Raw genomic sequence first — 18,593 nt, 5'->3', positions numbered from 1 at the left:
TAAAGGAGTACAAAATTCTTAATAAAAGTTATCAAGTTTAAGGGCGTTTTCAATGTCTTTCTCTGATTTTCAAAGTTTGGCTATTAACAAAACACCACACGAATACCTATCGCCTTAATTCATATCCCCACAACCTTCTACCCAAGTTTACATTCTTAGTAAGTTGAAAATGTGTCTTAGTTATTTCTCCGCAATACTTTTCTGCCTATCTCTGCCTCTTCTAAAATCATCCATAATCAATCTCACACCTCCACATTGGGCATCCGTGTATCTTCTCTCCTCAATACTTTTCGGCCTATCTCTGTCCCTTCTGAAATCATCCATAATCAACCTTTCACACCTCCATCATTGAGACATTCGTGCATCTCCTCTTCACATGTATGAACCATCTCAACTTCGCTTCGTGCTGTCTTGTCCTCCACCAAATCAACTCCCACCTTGTTCGAATATTCTCATTTTTCATCATCTCTCCAATATATACTCATATATCCAATCAACATCTCATTTCCGCATCTTTCATATAAATTGAGACGTAAATATCACGTAAAATGATTGGACATCACGATTATTTTAAAAGCAAAAATAATAACAAAGGAAACGACTAGAAAAAACCCAATCTTACTTGCACCCTCACCCCTTCTCTTATACATGACTTCCCCATTAAGCAAATAGCAAAATCACAACTTCCATTTTTTCTTCAATTGACTTCTTCTTTCCAAACATATACACATCACAGTAGTTCCACCGTTAACAATGGCAGCACCGTCGTCAATGACGGCGAAAACAGCCAACGTCATGCTTACAATCCCTGAGAAGAAAACTGTCTCTCTAGATCTCTACCGTCCACTCCGAAACTACATAGTCTACAATTACTCTGAACGCGAAGCTCAAAATCTCGAAGATGATCTTCAAACGCTTAAGCAATTCCGTTCCGATATCGAACGTGGCCCTAATGAGTCGTCTCTTCCTGCTCGCCGTGATCTTTTGCAGAATTACTATAAAGCCCTTTGTGCTGTTGAGTCTCGTTTCCCTATTTCACCTGATCAAGACCATATTAATTCTGTTACATTTACTTGGTATGATGCTTTCAAGAACAAGCTCAAAGCTGCTCAGCAGAACATCTATTTAGGTATTTCCTGCAACTTTGTTCAATTGGTTTTTTTTTTTTTTTTTGAATTTTGTGTACTTTTGTTCTAATTGTATGCTTGTTGATTGTACAATTAATAATGCCTGGGATACAGCTTTCTTTTGCGCATTTACTCTTAACTTCTAAAGTAGTCTCCTTTTCCCTTCATTTTGTGCTTTTTGTTGTTCAACTTCTTATGCTACTCACTTGCGCTTAGCTTCTACATTGGCCTCGTTTCCCCTTTTGTCTTTCCAAGTATTCAGCATCTTCATTCAATTGGGTCTTAAATTTTGCATCTTTTGTTGTCAGTCCTTGCTTTTTTAGTTTCATAGTGCAGTTGATGTTGTATAGGGTATAGCTTTCCATTGCTATGCACTTGCTATGAGCAGATACATTGGTGTCCCATTCTCTTTTCTGGAAAAAACTTATCTAACCATCATTGAAATTGGAGGTGGTGAAGATGCTCAAGGAATTTGCTTGAGAATACTATCTAAACCTTAGTCCAGTACTATCTGGAAATTAAAGGCTTTATTCTTTTATCTGTGCTTGAGGGTAGTTATGTCTAGCGTAGGAAGTGTATTGAGTACTTATTTGCTGCCAATGCCTAGATGAACATTAAACACACAGCCGTTTTCTTTACACAAATTGGCTATATTTACCTACGAGTAATTATAAAAGCATGGTGATATTTGTCACTTGGTTAGGAAAACAGTGGTACATTAGTCTTAGTTATTACGAGTTTGGAGAAATCAATGTTAAACTCGAACTATTGTCATCTTATCATACAGTTCTACTGATCCTTTTTTTACTCTTGGGGTGTCCACAGAAAAAGCTGCAGTTTTGTTCAATCTGGGGGCAGTGCACAGTCAGATGGGATTGGGTTTTGATCGTTCATCAGTTGAGGGGAGAAGACAGGGATCACATTCCTTTATTGCTGCTGCTGGGGTATTTGCCTTCTTGAGAGACAATGTGGCAATGAAGGCATCAATGGGTAGCTCCAACACTGTTGATGTCTCTGTCGAATGTGCTGGGATGCTGGAAAGACTCATGTTGGCTCAGGCTCAGGAGTGTGTTTTTGAGAATAGCATTGCCAAGGGAAATACTCCTGGTGTCTGTGCAAAGATTTCAAGACAGGTTCATTTCTCTATTCCTTCGCTTAGTCTATGCCACTCAATAACTTCTGTATGAGATTTACTTATAAAGAAAAAAACTTATTTGTGAGATTTAGTTGAGTTCTTGACATCAGTCACATTGCTATACATCATTTTTTCTTAGATAGCTCGAGTGAGTTAGTACTTTTTCTTCTCTTTATTAGAATCTTCCTAAGATTTTTTAAGGTAATAATTTAGTCCATGACAGATGAAGACCACTAATTTTTACATTTCTATCAAAAATCTAGTCAGCTAGGAAAGCTCCTATGGTCTGTGCAACTTTGTATTGTTAATATGCACATTTTATATTAAGTAATAAATAATGACAATCCTACACGTAATGAGGCTTGGATTGGAGTTTGGTTGAATAAACTCATGTATAAATTATATTAGACTATTCTACAGGTGTGGCATATGCAGCTTGAGAATTAGGGTTTGGTGAGAACAATTTCATATATTTTTCTTTTCGAATTTTAATTTGAACTCTGTATAGTTCACTGAAGAAGGCATGTCTGAGTTGGGTTGGCTAGTTCCTTCAGATATTGGTTCTTTGTTAATTGCACATGTTATTTCCTGTAGATGGCATCTCAACACGTATCATTTAGCTTATAAGTTGTAAATAATCAAACTTGGCCAAACCAGTGGAATTTATTTTAGGTCTTATTAAGTGCTTGGACGTAGAGATGCAAAATTGATGTTAAATGAAATGAATGCCCCATCACAGGTTGGATTGTTTTATGAGGAAGCTTTGGCAGCATTAAATGTTGCACCTCTGAACCAGCACTTTGACAAGGCTTGGCTAGCTCATGTTCAGCTTAAGGCATCACTGTTTTATGCTGAGGCCTGCTACAGGTACAGTCTAGAGCTGCATGACAAAGAAGAAATTGCAGAGGAAATTGCAAGGTTGAAGAGTGGTGTTAATGCCTTGTCTGAGGCAAGAAAAACATCTCCAAGGGGAGCACCACAGCAGCTCTTGGATGCAATTACTAAGCTAGAAGCTAGTTCAAATCTAAACTTGGAGAAGGCTATTAAGGAAAATGATCGAGTCTACCTCATGAGGGTTCCACCAGCCAGTTCTCTGCCACCACTTGCAGCATTTTCCTTGGTCAAGCCTATGCAGATGAATGATATTCTGGATGCAAGCAAAGAGAAGATGTTTTCCAGTCTTGTCCCAGACAACAGTGCAAAAGCTCTTTCTAGGTACACTGAGATGGTTGATGATGTCATCAGAACTCAAGCCGAGAAGTTACAACAGGGGAGTGAGCTAGCTCGAGTGAGGCTCAGAGAAATGGACTTGCCTGATTCTATTCTGGCCTTGGAGGGAAACTTATCACTACCTGTGGCTTTAAAAGAAGATGTAGAGGCAGTGCAAATTTGTGGTGGTCCAGCTGGTTTGGATGCTGAGATGCAGCAACTCAGAGATCTGAAGAGGGTGAACCAGGAGTTGTTGGTCCAAACGGAGGAGCTCTTGCAAAAAGAAGCAACGGAAGATACACAGTTTAGAACTCAATTTGGAACCCGATGGGCAAGGCCTCAATCTACTACCTTAACAAAAAACCTGCAGGACAGGTTAAATAGGTTTGCAGCAAACCTGAAACAAGCTGCAGAAAGTGATGTCAGGATTGAGCGTTCAGTAAGGGATCATGCAGCACTCATGTCAATCCTTGACTGCCGTCCAGTACGTATTTATGATTTGGACCTTATTTTTGCATAACTAGTCATGTCATGTCTCATTGTGCCACTTCTAGTTGACACCTGGGTTTGTCAAGGGCTTTACTCATCAAAGATGAGATAATCAAATGCTCTGGCTCTTGGATTTATTTGTAGATATATAGTATTAGTTGTTACTTCTGAAGATAACTATCAAACCTATCTGGTAATAAGATGGTGAATTAGATTAATCTCTTAACAAGCTTGTACCACCACTAGCTTAGTAAGATGGTCAATGCTTCTATACCATATAATTTGTATCTTCTCTCATGGTTCACTTCCAAGGATTTTCAGCAGGTTAAATGCATACTAGATTTGTAGTCCTTGATCCTTAAATTTTGATTTCATTTTGAAACTTGGCTCCATCTGTTGCTTATTGTACATGTATGTCATGTTATTGTTGCAAAAATATTTCATCACTGCATCTAGTGCTTATCAAATACAATGTGACAACACTTCTATTTCTCTCTGTGATAGCTGTCAAGTTATGTCCTGAGATGTGCATTCTCTTTTATAGATCGAATCTGCTCTTCCAACCTTGGCAAGACCAATCTTGTCTTTGGACGCCACTGAAGATGCCATTGTGGGAGCCCTGAAGCAGAGCCTGGTAACTAGGAATTAGTGGCGTTACATTTGTGTTATTTGGTCTTTCTGTGTTCCTTAGTCAATGGTTTATGTTGCAACATGTTTCTTGAGTAACCAAAGCCTGTTCTGTTGGAAGGCCTTACAGGCCAACATATATATCATCTCCTTTTTTTTTGGGTTGGTGGGTGGTGGTGGGGTGGGTGGGGATGAAAGCATAACTTATTTCCGTTTGAGAAGTGTCTAAATTTTTTCTGATGACGTTTTTCTGCTTTTGCTTTTTCGTCACTAGGAGATAAATTGAAAATTGATGTCAGCCGTGCATTAATATAATATTTTATTAGTGAATATTAATCAACCTTCATGGATGATTTTTGAGCACTTAATGCACATTATTTCTAGTTTGAAATTCCTATAATGCCCATTTTGTGATTGAGAAGTGGTCTTTGAATAGTAAATTAGAAGACAATTATACTATGCAGGCATCTTTGGATATTAAGTAACGTAATATTTAGTATATTGTGCATGACTGCATGTTACTAAAATTACGGAAGGAAATTGTCCGTAAATATTTGGATATATGAACTGTAGAAAGGCACTTCAGAACTTCACCCCAATCTGTTTTAGAAAGAATTATTTGTCCTATTTCGACGTAGAAGCTTTACATTGTTGCAGCTTAAATTATTTTAGTGGTCTCCTTCAAGTCATTGTTGCTTATATTTGCAGAGGCAACTAGAAACTCTTGGTGCTCAGCGTGCTGGTCTGGAAGATATGCTGAAAGATATGAAGAGGAAGGTATAATAAGATTCCTCTTAAAATATGCTCTGCAAAGTTGAATTCTATAAGGTAGAGCTGGACTTCTTTTTGGGAATAAAGCTTCAGCCATCTTTGGTCCATTCTCATAGGAGAGTTGGACAAGTATGATATCTTTCACCTAGCAGGTGATGAAGATATAGTCCTTTGCTAGTGCACATCCTCTTATTCTGCTGCTCTATAGTTATTGAGTTTATTAACATGATATTAATAAAGATAAGTTCATACTATAATGATGTAAGCCATGGATAAACATATTTTGGCGTCAAAACTCACTGTTGGCTGTTGCCACCCTGAATGAATCCTTGGATTAGAGGGTTTACTCTGTGCAGGTTGTTCTACCGGTGGATTGGATTTTTGTCCAACGGTTTCATATGTTCTTATCTTATTGATGAGTGAAGGGCCAGGAGCTGCAGTAGTAGTAGCAATAAGCCCTTCAATATAAAAGTAGGAATGAGGCCCGCTCTCTTAATAATTCTGTTAGAATGTCCCATGTTTGTTGAGGGAATGGACAATTGTCTCCTTGTATGATTTTGAGCAATCCTCACCTCATTAGCTAGCTTTTGGGGGTTGAATAAAGCCCATGTTTCATTTCTGTACGTGGTATTACCTAATGTTGAGCTGCATTGTTTATTGTTATGCTCCAGATCCACCCCTGAGCTTTTAGGGGGTGGTAGAATGTCCCGCCTAGGTTGAGGGAACGAGATGTTGTCTCCTTATATAATTTTGGGTAATCCTCACTTCATGTGCTAGTTGTTGGAATTGAGTTAGGTGTAGGATCCATTTGCTTTACAAATTCAAATGGATAGTTCGATTATATCACATCAAGCGTAGCTCTTCATTAAATTTTGAAACTCATTATTGGGTGGGGGGAGGGAGGTTATTTGGTTACGCAGCTTGATAATTCTTTTAGTTATGTCTCAGAATGTGATCTCGCAACTTCCATTTCTAGGGAAGTCGAAAAGTATTTTTTTCAGAGTATATGAAAAAGAGGGATAGATCGGGCCTTTTTATAAAGAAGTGGTGACATAGTTAAGACTACTCCTCTGGCATTAGTCGCTGGTCTTCATCATCTCAGGAGCAGATAACGTAATATGAATTTGCCTTTGTGCTAAGTTGACATTTGTGTATCCATATGCAACATGCTTATTTCTTTTAGCATTTTCTTTGCCTCTGCTTCACCATGAAGGGATCTAAACATGCAACTTGACTTTATATCTGTTGTGTGAGATTACTCAGGATGATATACTTCCAAAATTGATGGCATTCACGGGCTCCCAGGAGGATCTTTTCAGGAAGGAGATAGCAAAATATGATCATCTTTGTGAAGAAATTTCTCAAAATCTCGATGCACAAGAACAGTTGCTTCTGCAAATTCAGGTTCAGAATTCATGTCTTTTTCAGGGCTATACCTTTTTGTTTTGCTGCACTTTTTCATTTCGACTTGGGAGCTTCTCTTAAGCTTTAACTTAGGAATACTTGTGTGGTAAATGTGAGGTTGTGTCTATTGCACAGTCCTTAGTAGGAGTTCCTTTATATATTACCATATTGCTAGCTTCAGGATTGCTCTTCAGAATACAATTTATAGGTAACAAAGCAAGGGATGCAAGGCATTTTCCTTTTTTGTTTCTTTTAATCCTTTGTGTCATCGCCTGGTGTTTGTTTTCAACTACGATTCTCTATTTCTTTTTACGCTGTCCAACACCACAAGTTGCATTATTTTGATCTGGAAAGCATTACAGATGTAATATAATGAAATCTGTTGCAGAGCAGTGGTGGAGCCAGGAATTTGGCGAAGGGTGTGCAATTTTCTTGTTAGTAATGTTAAGAGCGTGCAAAATTAAATACATACTCATAATTGCTTATATTTAACCTCTGTACACCACATAATTTTCAGCAAAGGGTGTGCACTGGACCACCCTTCACCTAAGGTGGCTCCGCCATGTTGCGGAGTCCTGGGATGGGTGGTGCGCTCTGGACCACCCTTCGCCTAAGGTGGCTCCATGCGGAGTTCAGCATCGGTCTCTTATGGGATGGGTAGTCTCTTTATATGGTCTTTGGCAATTTACCTCTTGAGCTAGCTTTTGGGGTTGAGATAGACCCCAAGATCCATTGCTTTACATGGTATCAGCGCAGGACCCATCCCAGTTCTTGTTATCCGATGTTGGATCCCCATATTAAAAATTGCCCACACTCTAGATGTCCAACTTTGGGCATGGTGGTGGTGGGGTGTTGAAGAGTCCCACGCCGGGCTTTTATGGGAGGGGTGGTCTCCTTATATGGTTTGGACAATTCTCATCTATTGAGCTAACTTTTGGGGTTGCGTTAGGCCCAAGATCCATTTCTTTACAACATTCTTAATTGGGATATCACCCATGGCATGCCTTTCCGTTCCAAACTTTTTTGAATTACACATGTTAATCTACTTGTTTGTATCTAGAAAGTGTTAAAGAGAAATGTTTGGTTGGGGGAGGGAGGGGGAGGGGGGGGTGTAAAGAAGTTCATAGCATGAGTGTTATTTCCTTAATTGCAGTTATATTTGTGGTGTTTCTTTTCTTATTTGATACTTGTTATTTCATGTGTTTGAATCCTGTGATTTGCATGTCATAATTAGCGCCTGAAATGAGTTTATATGGATAAATATGGTCAATGAAGATTTATTTAGCCGACCCCAACTTGTTTGGGACTGAGGTGAAGTTATATTTTTGGAAATTAAGAGTTGTAGTGCACAATTATTGCATAAAGGCATGCTTAACCAAAGCATTGTATTCCTTTGGACCAGAAATGCTTCATGTTGAGTTTCGTTTGTGCAAGCATAGAGAAAAAGTCCCTCTTTTGGGAAAGAACAATCTACTTGGGCTGGTTATTCAAGCTTCATCTCCTTGAATGCTCTCTAACAAGGTGGTGTTCCTTTTGCAGGCTCAAAATGATGAGTTTGCATCTATTTTCAATCTTGAAGACTATAAAGGTGTGTTTTTATTTCCCATAATCATTTTGCAATGTCTGCTGAAGAACAATGAAGCTTAGATATTCTTGATACATAAAGATCTTCTGTCCCAAGTAACTTAGGTGGGCTAAATTTTGATGGGCTGATCCTTTCATTCAATTTTTGCATATCAAAATGACTTCTTACTTCTCATTATGTGTCCTGTGGTATAATCAAAGTAAATTAGGTCCCTTGATGTCATTTTAAAGGGATGCTGCAATTATCAATTTTAAAATTAACATGGTGAAGTGCTGTCCTGCCCTTACTATGATATGTTGGCCATTTATCATCTGCATTCTCTACTAGTTTATATCTTGTCTGTCTACTTTGAATTTTCTTCTCGGGGTGGCTTATTCATATTTCTTCTAGTATGGCTGCTGATTTCAGATGTTCTAGTTACTGTTAATTTGCTAAGCTCATTCTTGTCGATGCCACAGCTTCCCGCGAGAGAATCTATAAGCAGATTGAAGTTGCCATTATGAAATATCAAGAAATCAAGGAAAATATCAATGAGGGATTGAAGTTCTATGTAACCCTTCAGGTATGAGAATTTTCAACTCTTTTGAAACGGCTCTTTCTATTGGAGTGGTTTGGGGAGGGGGTGGAGATAGGAATATTTGCTCACCCAGTGTACAACACAAGGAGGATTCCAACCATTCACTTGCAGTGGAACCTCTGAGCATATTCCACTTGTGATATAGGATCATTTGTGTCCTAGATAAGATATTTTGTTGGGAGAAGAGGAAGCTGGGGTGGGGAATGAGCTAGATTAGAGTCAGTGATCGCTTTCCTTTTGGTTCCATGGAATTATAATGCAATTGGCGTGTATTTCTGGGACCTATTTTATCCCGTTGAGAGGATTGAGATGTGACTATTCCATGGGTTACATTTTGAACCCCTCCCCGATGGGGGAGGGTTGGGGTTGTGACAATTCCATCGGATACATTATTCCTCTCTCTCCATCTCCCCTGCCTTTGGCTTTACTGTGCGGTCCTTTACCAGCTCCGCCAATAAAGAAATTATCAAGGCGAATTATTAGAAGAACAATCTGAGTTGTAATCTCTCATCTAATCCATGAATTACGCACGATAATAATTTATACAATCCCATCCCACTAATCTCACCAAGAATCTGTCATTACAATCACATTCTCGATTTTCACTCTAATTCAACTGTATGATGATCTACATTCATGTGCAAAGTCAAAGAACCCCTTTGGATCTTCTCATATAAGCCTAGTCAATGATGTCAAAGCCCCCGGTACTCCTGCAAATCTGGCAACGATCTTCAATTATCTAACCTCATTTGCTAATGGTTGTATCTGCTTAGGTTCTTTGGTATGAGGCTTGGTTTGAGCCTTGTCAGGGATGGGAATTTGTAGCTCAAAATTGCTTTTCTGCACTTCAAAGATTCATTTTAGTTGTGCGCAGTGGGAGAGATCACTAGTCTTATTCCAGTTCTTCCTGAATATGTCGAGCTTCTTGGATCTATCTGTAAATTTCCAGGATATGAATTCATATAAATTTGTCTTTTGTTGCACAGGAGGCGATCACTAATGTGAAACAGCAATGTAGTGATTTTGTGATGACAAGAAACATGCAGTGCCGAGAAATGATGGAAGAGGTACAGAGGCAGATCTCAGGTCTCAGTTTCCAGGATAATAAAAGTTCAAGTGGGTATACTTATCCTTCAGTTGGGCATGCTCATCAGCCACCAAGATCCAATCCCCAGACGCCGACCGAGACTGGACATATACCTAATTCTTCTCGACCACACCAGGCTCCTACATACCAGCCTCCTCCTCAGCAACCTACAATGTCGGGATATAGTCAAACTTCTCCTCCTTATAGTTCTCCACAACCGCCTGCACCTCCTCCTCAGCAACCAACAATGTCTGGATATAGTCAAACCTCTCCTCCTTATAGTTCTCCACAACCGCCATACCATTTTCCAGGTCAAGGACAAGTTCAAGGTCAACCATATTCGCATCCACAGCCCTATCCTCAACATCAGCAACAACCTCCACCTAGCCACGAGTACGGCCAACCTGCATATCCTGGTTGGAGGGGTCCATACTATAATGCACCTCCTCAGCAACCCGGAGCTATGCCTCAGCCTCCTTACACAGCCCCTTCTCCATATCCTCATCCTCCTCCCCATCAGAGTGGCTATTACAGGCAATGATAGTTTTCCAATAATTTTCTCAGTGTGCATCTCATGTTCATTTTTTGTTGTTCTCAAGTCGACTAGACCGGACGTAACGAGACTTCTTTGTTGTACCAGGTTTTAGCATACATTGTTATACATTTGTAAGTAAGTTTGAATGAAGCACACATGTACAGGGTATCTCCTTGTAAAATTGATTACCTAAACTACAAGATCAATAATTTTGGAACTCTATGAGATCTGATATCTCGTGAATGATTAAGAAAAAATGTGATCTTATTTTTTTGTGGGTCTATTTGTTGGTCTTGCATATACCAATAGTAATTTGATATGTCATCTGTTAAAAATTTGTCTTATTTATGCCATTGTGGTTACAAAACATGCTCATTCATGTCATTATTTTTTAATGGTGGTTTTGTAAAACAACTTTGTCCCATGGCCTCTTGTTATAGGTTTGCTTACCAAATCGAACAGGGAAAAGACTCAAATATGTTATCGAATTTTGAAAAAAGGTTCATTTATATCATTTTCGTTTGAGAAAAAGCTCATGCTCAAGTCAAATTTGACTTTTTCTCTTGTAATACGTAATACTTGCTAACCACCCTCTAAAAATGACAAACTGTTCTTTTTGATACAAAATCAAATGAAGACATCTATATCTCATCAATAAGGTTATCTACCAAATAAATTAAAGAAACAAACAAAGGGAAATTAAATATTTGAGTACTAGAAAACAAAAAATGTTAGTAGCTGTTGGCAGTAGACAAGTACTTACTTAGTTCATTTTATTTGACGTAGTTTGACTCAACGCAGAGTTTAAAAAATATGAAAGAACTTTGTAATACTACATAATTACCTCTAAAATAAATAAATAAATTTAATAGAAAAGTACACCTTTATGGACTTTCTTGCCAAATAAGTGAGATCTAATATTACTAAAAATGTTGATGGTATCCTTAAACGTTTGTCAAATAAGAAAATGTATCATTTCTTTTGGATCGATTAAAAAGAAAAATGTGTCATATAACTTGGAACAGAGAAAATATTATCTTTATAACTAGTGGGGGTGTTCCTATCAGGCGGATCAAACGGATGACAATGACACATTATCCGTTCGATCCGCCCGATAAGCATTTATAAAGATTACCCCTACGCATGCATGCACTAAACTCGTACCATCTATTCTATATATATCTAATTATTATTCTCTCTTTTGTACCAAATATATATTAGCTACTTGTAGTTATGGAGAGAGTAAAAATATTTAAATTTATGTTTGTTGCCTATTTTTTGGTAATTAGTAGTAATATTAGTTGTGTTTTGGGATTTAATGTTCATTCAATTTTCATATTTGGAGATTCTATAATTGATGCTGGTAACAATCAATTCAATAACAACTGCTCAGTACAAGCTAATTTTACACCTTATGGTTCCAATTTCTTTCACCATCCAACTGGTAGATTTACTAATGGTCGAACCGTCACCGACTTTATTTGTGAGTAAAAATATTGTATTAAGATCTGAATATCGTAAGCAATTAATTTTTTTATTACTTATATTTAGTTTGATGAAAAATTGCATGTAGGTGAATTTATTGGGATTCCTATGCAAAAGCCAGTCCTTGAATTAGTAAATGGAAATTGGAAAAATTATACATCAAATGGCATCAACTTTGCTAGTGGTGGTAGTGGTGTTCTACAAACAACTAATCAAGGTTTGGTAAGAAAAATATATCAACATTCTTTTATCTATCTACACAGTATAATTTCTAACGTATAATATTATTAATCGAATAATAAATTGCTATACTAATTTATTTATTTTTACATTTGAAACCTATATAGGGAGTGACACCAATTCAAGAACAACTTCAACAATTCAAAACTTTAGTCCAACAAAACAAAATAAAGAAGAAACAAATTCAAGAATCACTCTTCATATTCACATCAGGCTCAAATGACATATTCACATATTTCAATCCATTTAATGTCCCAAAACTTACCCTAGTGCACCAATTGATAAATGTTATGGAAAGATGAATAAAATGGTGAAGAATTATAATGTGGGATTAGAAAATTTGGTGAAGAGGATACCTATTAAGTATCCTAGTTCTTTTGCTGTGTATGGAGCTGTGTACAAAACTGTTCAGAATTTTAGAGCTAATCCTCAAAGTTATGGTAATTTCTTACACTTTTTTAGTTCCATTTACTTTATATACTATAGAAATAATGCTAGTTAATTTTCTAATGCATTTAATCTCTTGTTTCTTTTAATAATCTTAATTTGCAAGAGTTTTATGTTATGGGGTTTGGTAGTGAGAGGGAATTAATTTTAAGGAGAAACTACTTGATTACCTAAACATTCCTATTATACTCCCTCTGTCCACTATTAATTGTCATACTTTTCATTTTTAGAGTCAAACTATAAAAACTTTGACTAACATTTTATGATATATTTTTTCATCATATTGATATGTAAAAAAATGCAATGTATAGTACTTTTCATATAGTTTTTGAATATCTAATTTTTTTGTTTAAAAAATTGAATTAATGTAATCTAATTTAACTTTGAAAATAAGTCAAATTGACTTTCGAAAAGCACAACATGACAAATAAAAGTGGATGGAGGGAGTATTTATTAATTTTCCTTCTAGTTTGAAATAATTACATTTTATATCACTACTTAATAATTTCATATAAGATTTTAAGTTAGATACATGTTTTTTGCTACAAGATACTGTGAAACATGAAAAGAGGCAAATGAGATTTGTCTATGTATCCCATATACATAGGAGAGTGGCGAGCGAGATGAGAGGAAGGCAAGCGATATTTGTTTGTGTATCACATATACATGTGAATCCACTTAGATACAGTGTATCTAGAACAAATTACACTTAATTTTGACCCCATATATCCAGAGATTTGATACATGTATTTGGAGGAACCAAAGTCTAATAAGATTTGTAATATTACAAACTAGCTTGCATCTAACTAATTAGCTCCTAAACTAGTGGAATTTATACAAGTCTGTCTAATTACAAGGCTAGAGAGATTTATAAACTAACTCATAATGATTTGTTATGATCACATTTATAGGATTTTCAGATGTAACTAATGCATGTTGTGGTGATGGAACTCTTGGAGGAGCATTGCAATGTGGTAAAGAAGGTTACAAGTTATGTGCAAAGCCCAATGAATACTTGTTTTGGGATTACTTTCATCCATCAGAGCATACTTATAATCTCATCTCAAAGACATTGTGGAATGGAACTTATTCTCAAATTCGACCTGTGAATCTCAAAACACTAGCCAACATGACCCTTATTAAGCACTAATTAAGAAAATTAATTTGTGTTTTGGAAATCTTTAAAATAAAAAGTGGGGTCCTTGTCTTTTTATTTCAAAATTTATGTTATGGTGTTCATATGTATATTTTGTTACTTTTCATGTTGTTTTTGAGCCTATATCAAATAAGAAAAACAACATAGACAGATTCAAGATTTAAGTTCTTGTTCAATAATAAGAAATTACTTGTCTTTTGAAATTTTACAATAGAGTGTGTAGTCCTTGAAATTTTATTTTGATTTGATCGGTTGGTTATTCTTTAAAAAAAATTATACTATATTAATTTTTTAATTATTCTATGATATGTTGTGTATGATAAAAATCAGATTTTTTTAGAATCGTCTCAATTATCTCGATTTCTTTGATTTCGGTAAAATTCAATTAATTTTCGAGTAACTACATGCGTAGGTAGATAAAGTGAGGCATTATAACGTTATATACACAAAAATATAAGGCAATACAAACCAAATTAGTGAAATAAACTTTTTTCTCTTCTCTATTAATGTCTTTTTTGTTCCAATTCATCATTTTGGTTGTTTTCAACAACAAAAAAAAGAAGATTGAAAATAATTAACTTTACACTTCTCTCATTTATTTCTTAATGAGATTTTTTTTTATGACATGACATGTTTAAAGTCATAAGTTTCAAAATTAAGTTTTTGTCATACAAATGTTATATTGTACCTCAACGTAACATATATGAGTCTGAAAGGGATTTAAGAATCAATTTTCTTTTTATAAACACACATAAAATTTATTACTTATTTTGACTTTTTTACCTAATATTATAAGATGAATCTCGAAAGATAAAGAAAGATCTTCCTTCAAACTCTACATATTTTATATTTTTTTAAGACTTTGAAAATGTGCTAACCACCTTCTAAAAACAACATACTTAAAGAAAAAAAGTTATAAATAAAGTGAATTAAAGTTAATGATAAAGTACTAATAGACAAAAAATTCTAGTAGTTGGCAGTAGCTTTATAATAAATAAGTTATTTTCTTAGGTCATATAATGCACTAAACTCGTGTGCTCCGTTTCATATTTTTAGCTAATTTTTCTTATATAAATAAAACTCACACCATATGTTATTTTCCAAATTAAAAGCTATATAACACATTTAGTTATAATGGAAAGAGTTAAAAAAATTAAATTTATTTTTGTTGCTTCTTTTTTGGTAATTAATAGTATTATTAGTTGTGTTTTGGGATTTAATGTTCCTTCAATTTTCATATTTGGTGACTCTATATTTGATGCTGGTAACAATCATTATAACAAAAATTGCACAGCACAAGCTGATTTTCCACCTTATGGTTCCAATTTCTTTCATCATCCAACTGGTAGATTTACTAATGGAAGAACTGTTGCTGATTTCATTTGTAAGTTCTTGTTATAATTCCCTACATTTTTCGAATTTTATGAGTCGTGGGTTCGATTCCCAAGAACAACATTCTGTATGAGGCAGGTGTTAGGATTTGGGAGGGGAATTGTTGGGTAATGCCACTATCCTGCCTATGACAAGGCAACGCTCATGCAGGACTGGAGTGGTTCTGGTCGGAATCATGATCGAATATGATGCTCAATTTCCAAGAGAAATATTCTGCTTGAGGCAGGTGTTGGGACTTGGGAGGGGAATTGTTGGGTAATGCCAGTATCCTGCCTATGGCAAGACAAGGCTCATGCGGGACTGGAGTGGTTCTGGTCGGAATCATGATCGAACATGATGCTCGATTTCCAAGAGAAATATTCTGCTTGAGGCAGGTGTTGGGACTTGGGAGGGGAATTGTTGGGTAATGCCAGTATCCTGCCTATGGCAAGACAAGGCACATGTGAGACTGGAGTGGTCCTGGTTCAGGTCGGAGTCATGATCGAACATGATGCTTGTTTGGTGAATTTAGTTAAGAAATAAAGTTGTGTTTTTTGCTATTAGCTATAGCTTTTGACATGATGATAAACGTTTGATCCTTGATCACAAGTTCAACAATTTAGTTCTAATATAAGATCATGTCATTTTAAATTATTACTTATAACTAGAAGGGGGTTTAATCGAATTCTTTTTATTCGAAAATTTATTTCGTGTAAATAAAGTAAAAATAATAGTCTTTTTTTTCTTTCTTTTGTGAGGGTATATATAAATTAGCATGAGGGAAGTGTTTATTGTAGCGTTAAAGGTGGTTCAAAAATTGCAATTTCATGTGAGGGAATCTTATATTGTTTTTAATCTCGTTAGTAAAATTTCTGACTCTGTTACGTTTACAAATTGGTGGAATATTGCAGCTCAATTTATTGGGATTCCTTTGCAAAGGCCATTTTTGGAAGCACAACTTGAGTTAATAAATGGAAGTACAAAAGAGTATCCATCAAATGGCATTAACTTTGCTAGTGCTGGTAGTGGAGTTCTATCAACAACAAATCAGGATTTGGTAAGAAATTAATTAATTAAGGATGTATTTATCATATAGTTTTTTGTTATTATCGTTTATTAATTTATTGTGATTAACCACTAGGTAATAATCCAAAATATATAGGCATAAGACATAACTGTGTCTTTTTAATTTGACATCATCTGATATTTACGTTCTTCAATTTTGAATGTGCACAAATAGACATAGGTGTCGTACGTGATACAATATAAATCAATTCATCTCACGTGCGGACATATAGGATGCCATGTAAAAATATGTATGTCTACTTGTTAACATCGACATCTTGTCTACTTGTTCAGTAGCGATATCTTTTTCCTTCTTTTTTTTTAGCTTTTTCTTAACACATGATAATTTTTTAACAAAGAAGTGTCGATTGTCACCTATAAACAAGGGTGATAATAAACCTTAAGTGGAAAGCCTAATTAATAAAGTCCTACAGTAGAAATCTAACCTTGAGTGAAAAAACAACAAAAAAGAAGAAAAAAAAAATTTAAATAGCTTATTATGAGGTGCATAAATGTCTCTTTTAAACCAAAATTTTATCAAAATTGAACTCAACTATCACAATTAATTGATTTTGACCTCATATGCAAATTAATTGAAAGTGGTCAAGTACTTCACTCAAAACAAATGCTAAGTATACTTTCTTTAAGCTAACGAGGTATATAACTTAACCTTTTTCGCATATATCAATCTTGACTTTATTTTCTTTATGTTTATCGAAAATATAATCTTTCTACACCAATAAATAGGGGTACGTATGAAATTACACTGAATATATTATGTTGTTTGAACTAGTGATATTAATTCTTGACTTTTGATACATATAGGGAGTGACACCAATTCAAGATCAAATTCAACAATTCAAAACTTTAGTCCAACAAAACCATATAACCAAGAAACAAATCCAACAATCACTCTTTTTCTTTGAGTCAGGCTCCAATGACATCTTTAGCTACTTCTATCCATTTGATGCCCCAACACTTACACCAGATGCCTATGTTCAAGCCATGTTAGCTCAAGTTACAAATTTTGTTGATCAAATTTGCAAGCTAGGGGCGCGTCGAATCGCGTTGTTTTCGTTAGGCCCCGTTGGTTGTGTCCCAGCCAGGACCCTCTTGCCTGGTGCACCAATTGATAAATGTTATGGAAAGATGAATAAAATGGTCAAAAATTATAATATGGGGTTAGAGAGTTTGGTAAAAATAATACCAACAAAGTATCCTGGTTCATTTGCTGTGTATGGAGATGTGTACAAGATTATTCAAATCTTCAAAGCTAATCCTAAACGTTATGGTAATTTCTTACATTTCTTCACTCCTCCTTCAAATACTACTATTTAATTTTATAAATATTAAATTTCTCGATCTGTCTTATTTTATGTGACACTTTTCTATTTAGTCAGTCCCAAAAAATAATGTTACTTTACTGTAATTAGAAAAATTAACTCCGTCTGTTTCAGATCAAAATGACATACTTTTCTTTTTAGTTTGTTTAAAAAAGAACGACCTCTTTCTTTTTTTGGCAACACTTTAATTTCAGCTTTCCACGTGACATTTTTAATGCCACAAGATTAAAGAGCATTTTGGTACATTTGATATAACTTTAATTTAGAACCACAAGATTGAGAGGTCATTCTTATTTTCTTAAACTTCATGTCAAGTCAAACTAGATCATTCTTTTTTAAACAGAGAGAGTAACTCCTTTTATTTTTAATGAAATGATTTACTACCACACACATAGATATTTGATGAATGTTTTAGACCACAAGTTAATTTCAAGAGTTCCCCTTTTTTCTTCTTAAAAGCAGTATTTCCATAGCTACCTGAAAACACACTTTCTTTTTTTCATAAACATCCTGAAACACCATGTCAAGTCAAATAGTGTTACGTAAAATCGAACTATCGGAGTTTTTTTTTTTTTTATGTCCACACATCCACTAAACTGACTCATTATGATTTGTTACATAGGATTTTCAGATGTGACTAATGCATGTTGTGGTGATGGAACACTTGGAGGATTATTGCAATGTGGTAAAGAAGGTTACAAGATATGTGCAAAGCCCAATGAATACTTGTTTTGGGATTACTTTCATCCATCAGAGCATACTTATAATCTCATCTCAAAGGCATTGTGGAATGGAATTCATACTCGAATTAGACCTATAAATCTCAAAACACTAGCAAACATGACCCTCACTCAACACTAATTAAGGAAATTATTAATTTGTGTTTTGAAAAATCTTAAAATAGAGAGCTAGTGGGGTCTTTGTCTTTTTTTTTTTTTTT

General features: G+C 35.4%; 2 protein-coding genes and 1 pseudogene across 2 annotated transcripts; all 3 read left to right on the top strand.

Annotated features, from left to right (window-relative positions):
- The first annotated feature begins 638 nt into the window (after window positions 1–638).
- Window positions 639–10,791, top strand: LOC125857175 (vacuolar-sorting protein BRO1-like). The gene is made up of 9 exons (XM_049536854.1): window positions 639–1,129; window positions 1,953–2,260; window positions 3,002–3,955; window positions 4,505–4,594; window positions 5,296–5,364; window positions 6,622–6,762; window positions 8,302–8,350; window positions 8,806–8,909; window positions 9,911–10,791. Exons 1-9 carry the CDS (start codon window positions 754–756, stop codon window positions 10,550–10,552), a joined length of 2,733 nt encoding a protein of 910 aa, XP_049392811.1. The 5' UTR covers window positions 639–753; the 3' UTR covers window positions 10,553–10,791.
- Window positions 10,792–11,779: 988 nt separating this feature from the next.
- On the top strand, window positions 11,780–13,868 carry LOC125856266 (GDSL esterase/lipase 6-like; annotated as a pseudogene).
- Window positions 13,869–15,008: 1,140 nt separating this feature from the next.
- LOC125856265 (GDSL esterase/lipase 6-like) lies at window positions 15,009–18,514 on the top strand. The gene is made up of 4 exons (XM_049535790.1): window positions 15,009–15,258; window positions 16,157–16,302; window positions 17,136–17,601; window positions 18,276–18,514. The coding sequence occupies exons 1-4, from the start codon at window positions 15,009–15,011 to the stop codon at window positions 18,512–18,514; spliced, it is 1,101 nt and encodes a 366-aa protein (XP_049391747.1).
- The last annotated feature ends 79 nt before the right edge of the window (window positions 18,515–18,593 follow it).

Source organism: Solanum stenotomum, chromosome 2, assembly GCF_019186545.1.
Source record: "Solanum stenotomum isolate F172 chromosome 2, ASM1918654v1, whole genome shotgun sequence".
Lineage (NCBI taxonomy): Eukaryota > Viridiplantae > Streptophyta > Magnoliopsida > Solanales > Solanaceae > Solanum > Solanum stenotomum.
Note: the sequence above shows the minus strand (reverse complement) of the source record. Positions and strands in the feature narration are given on the sequence as shown.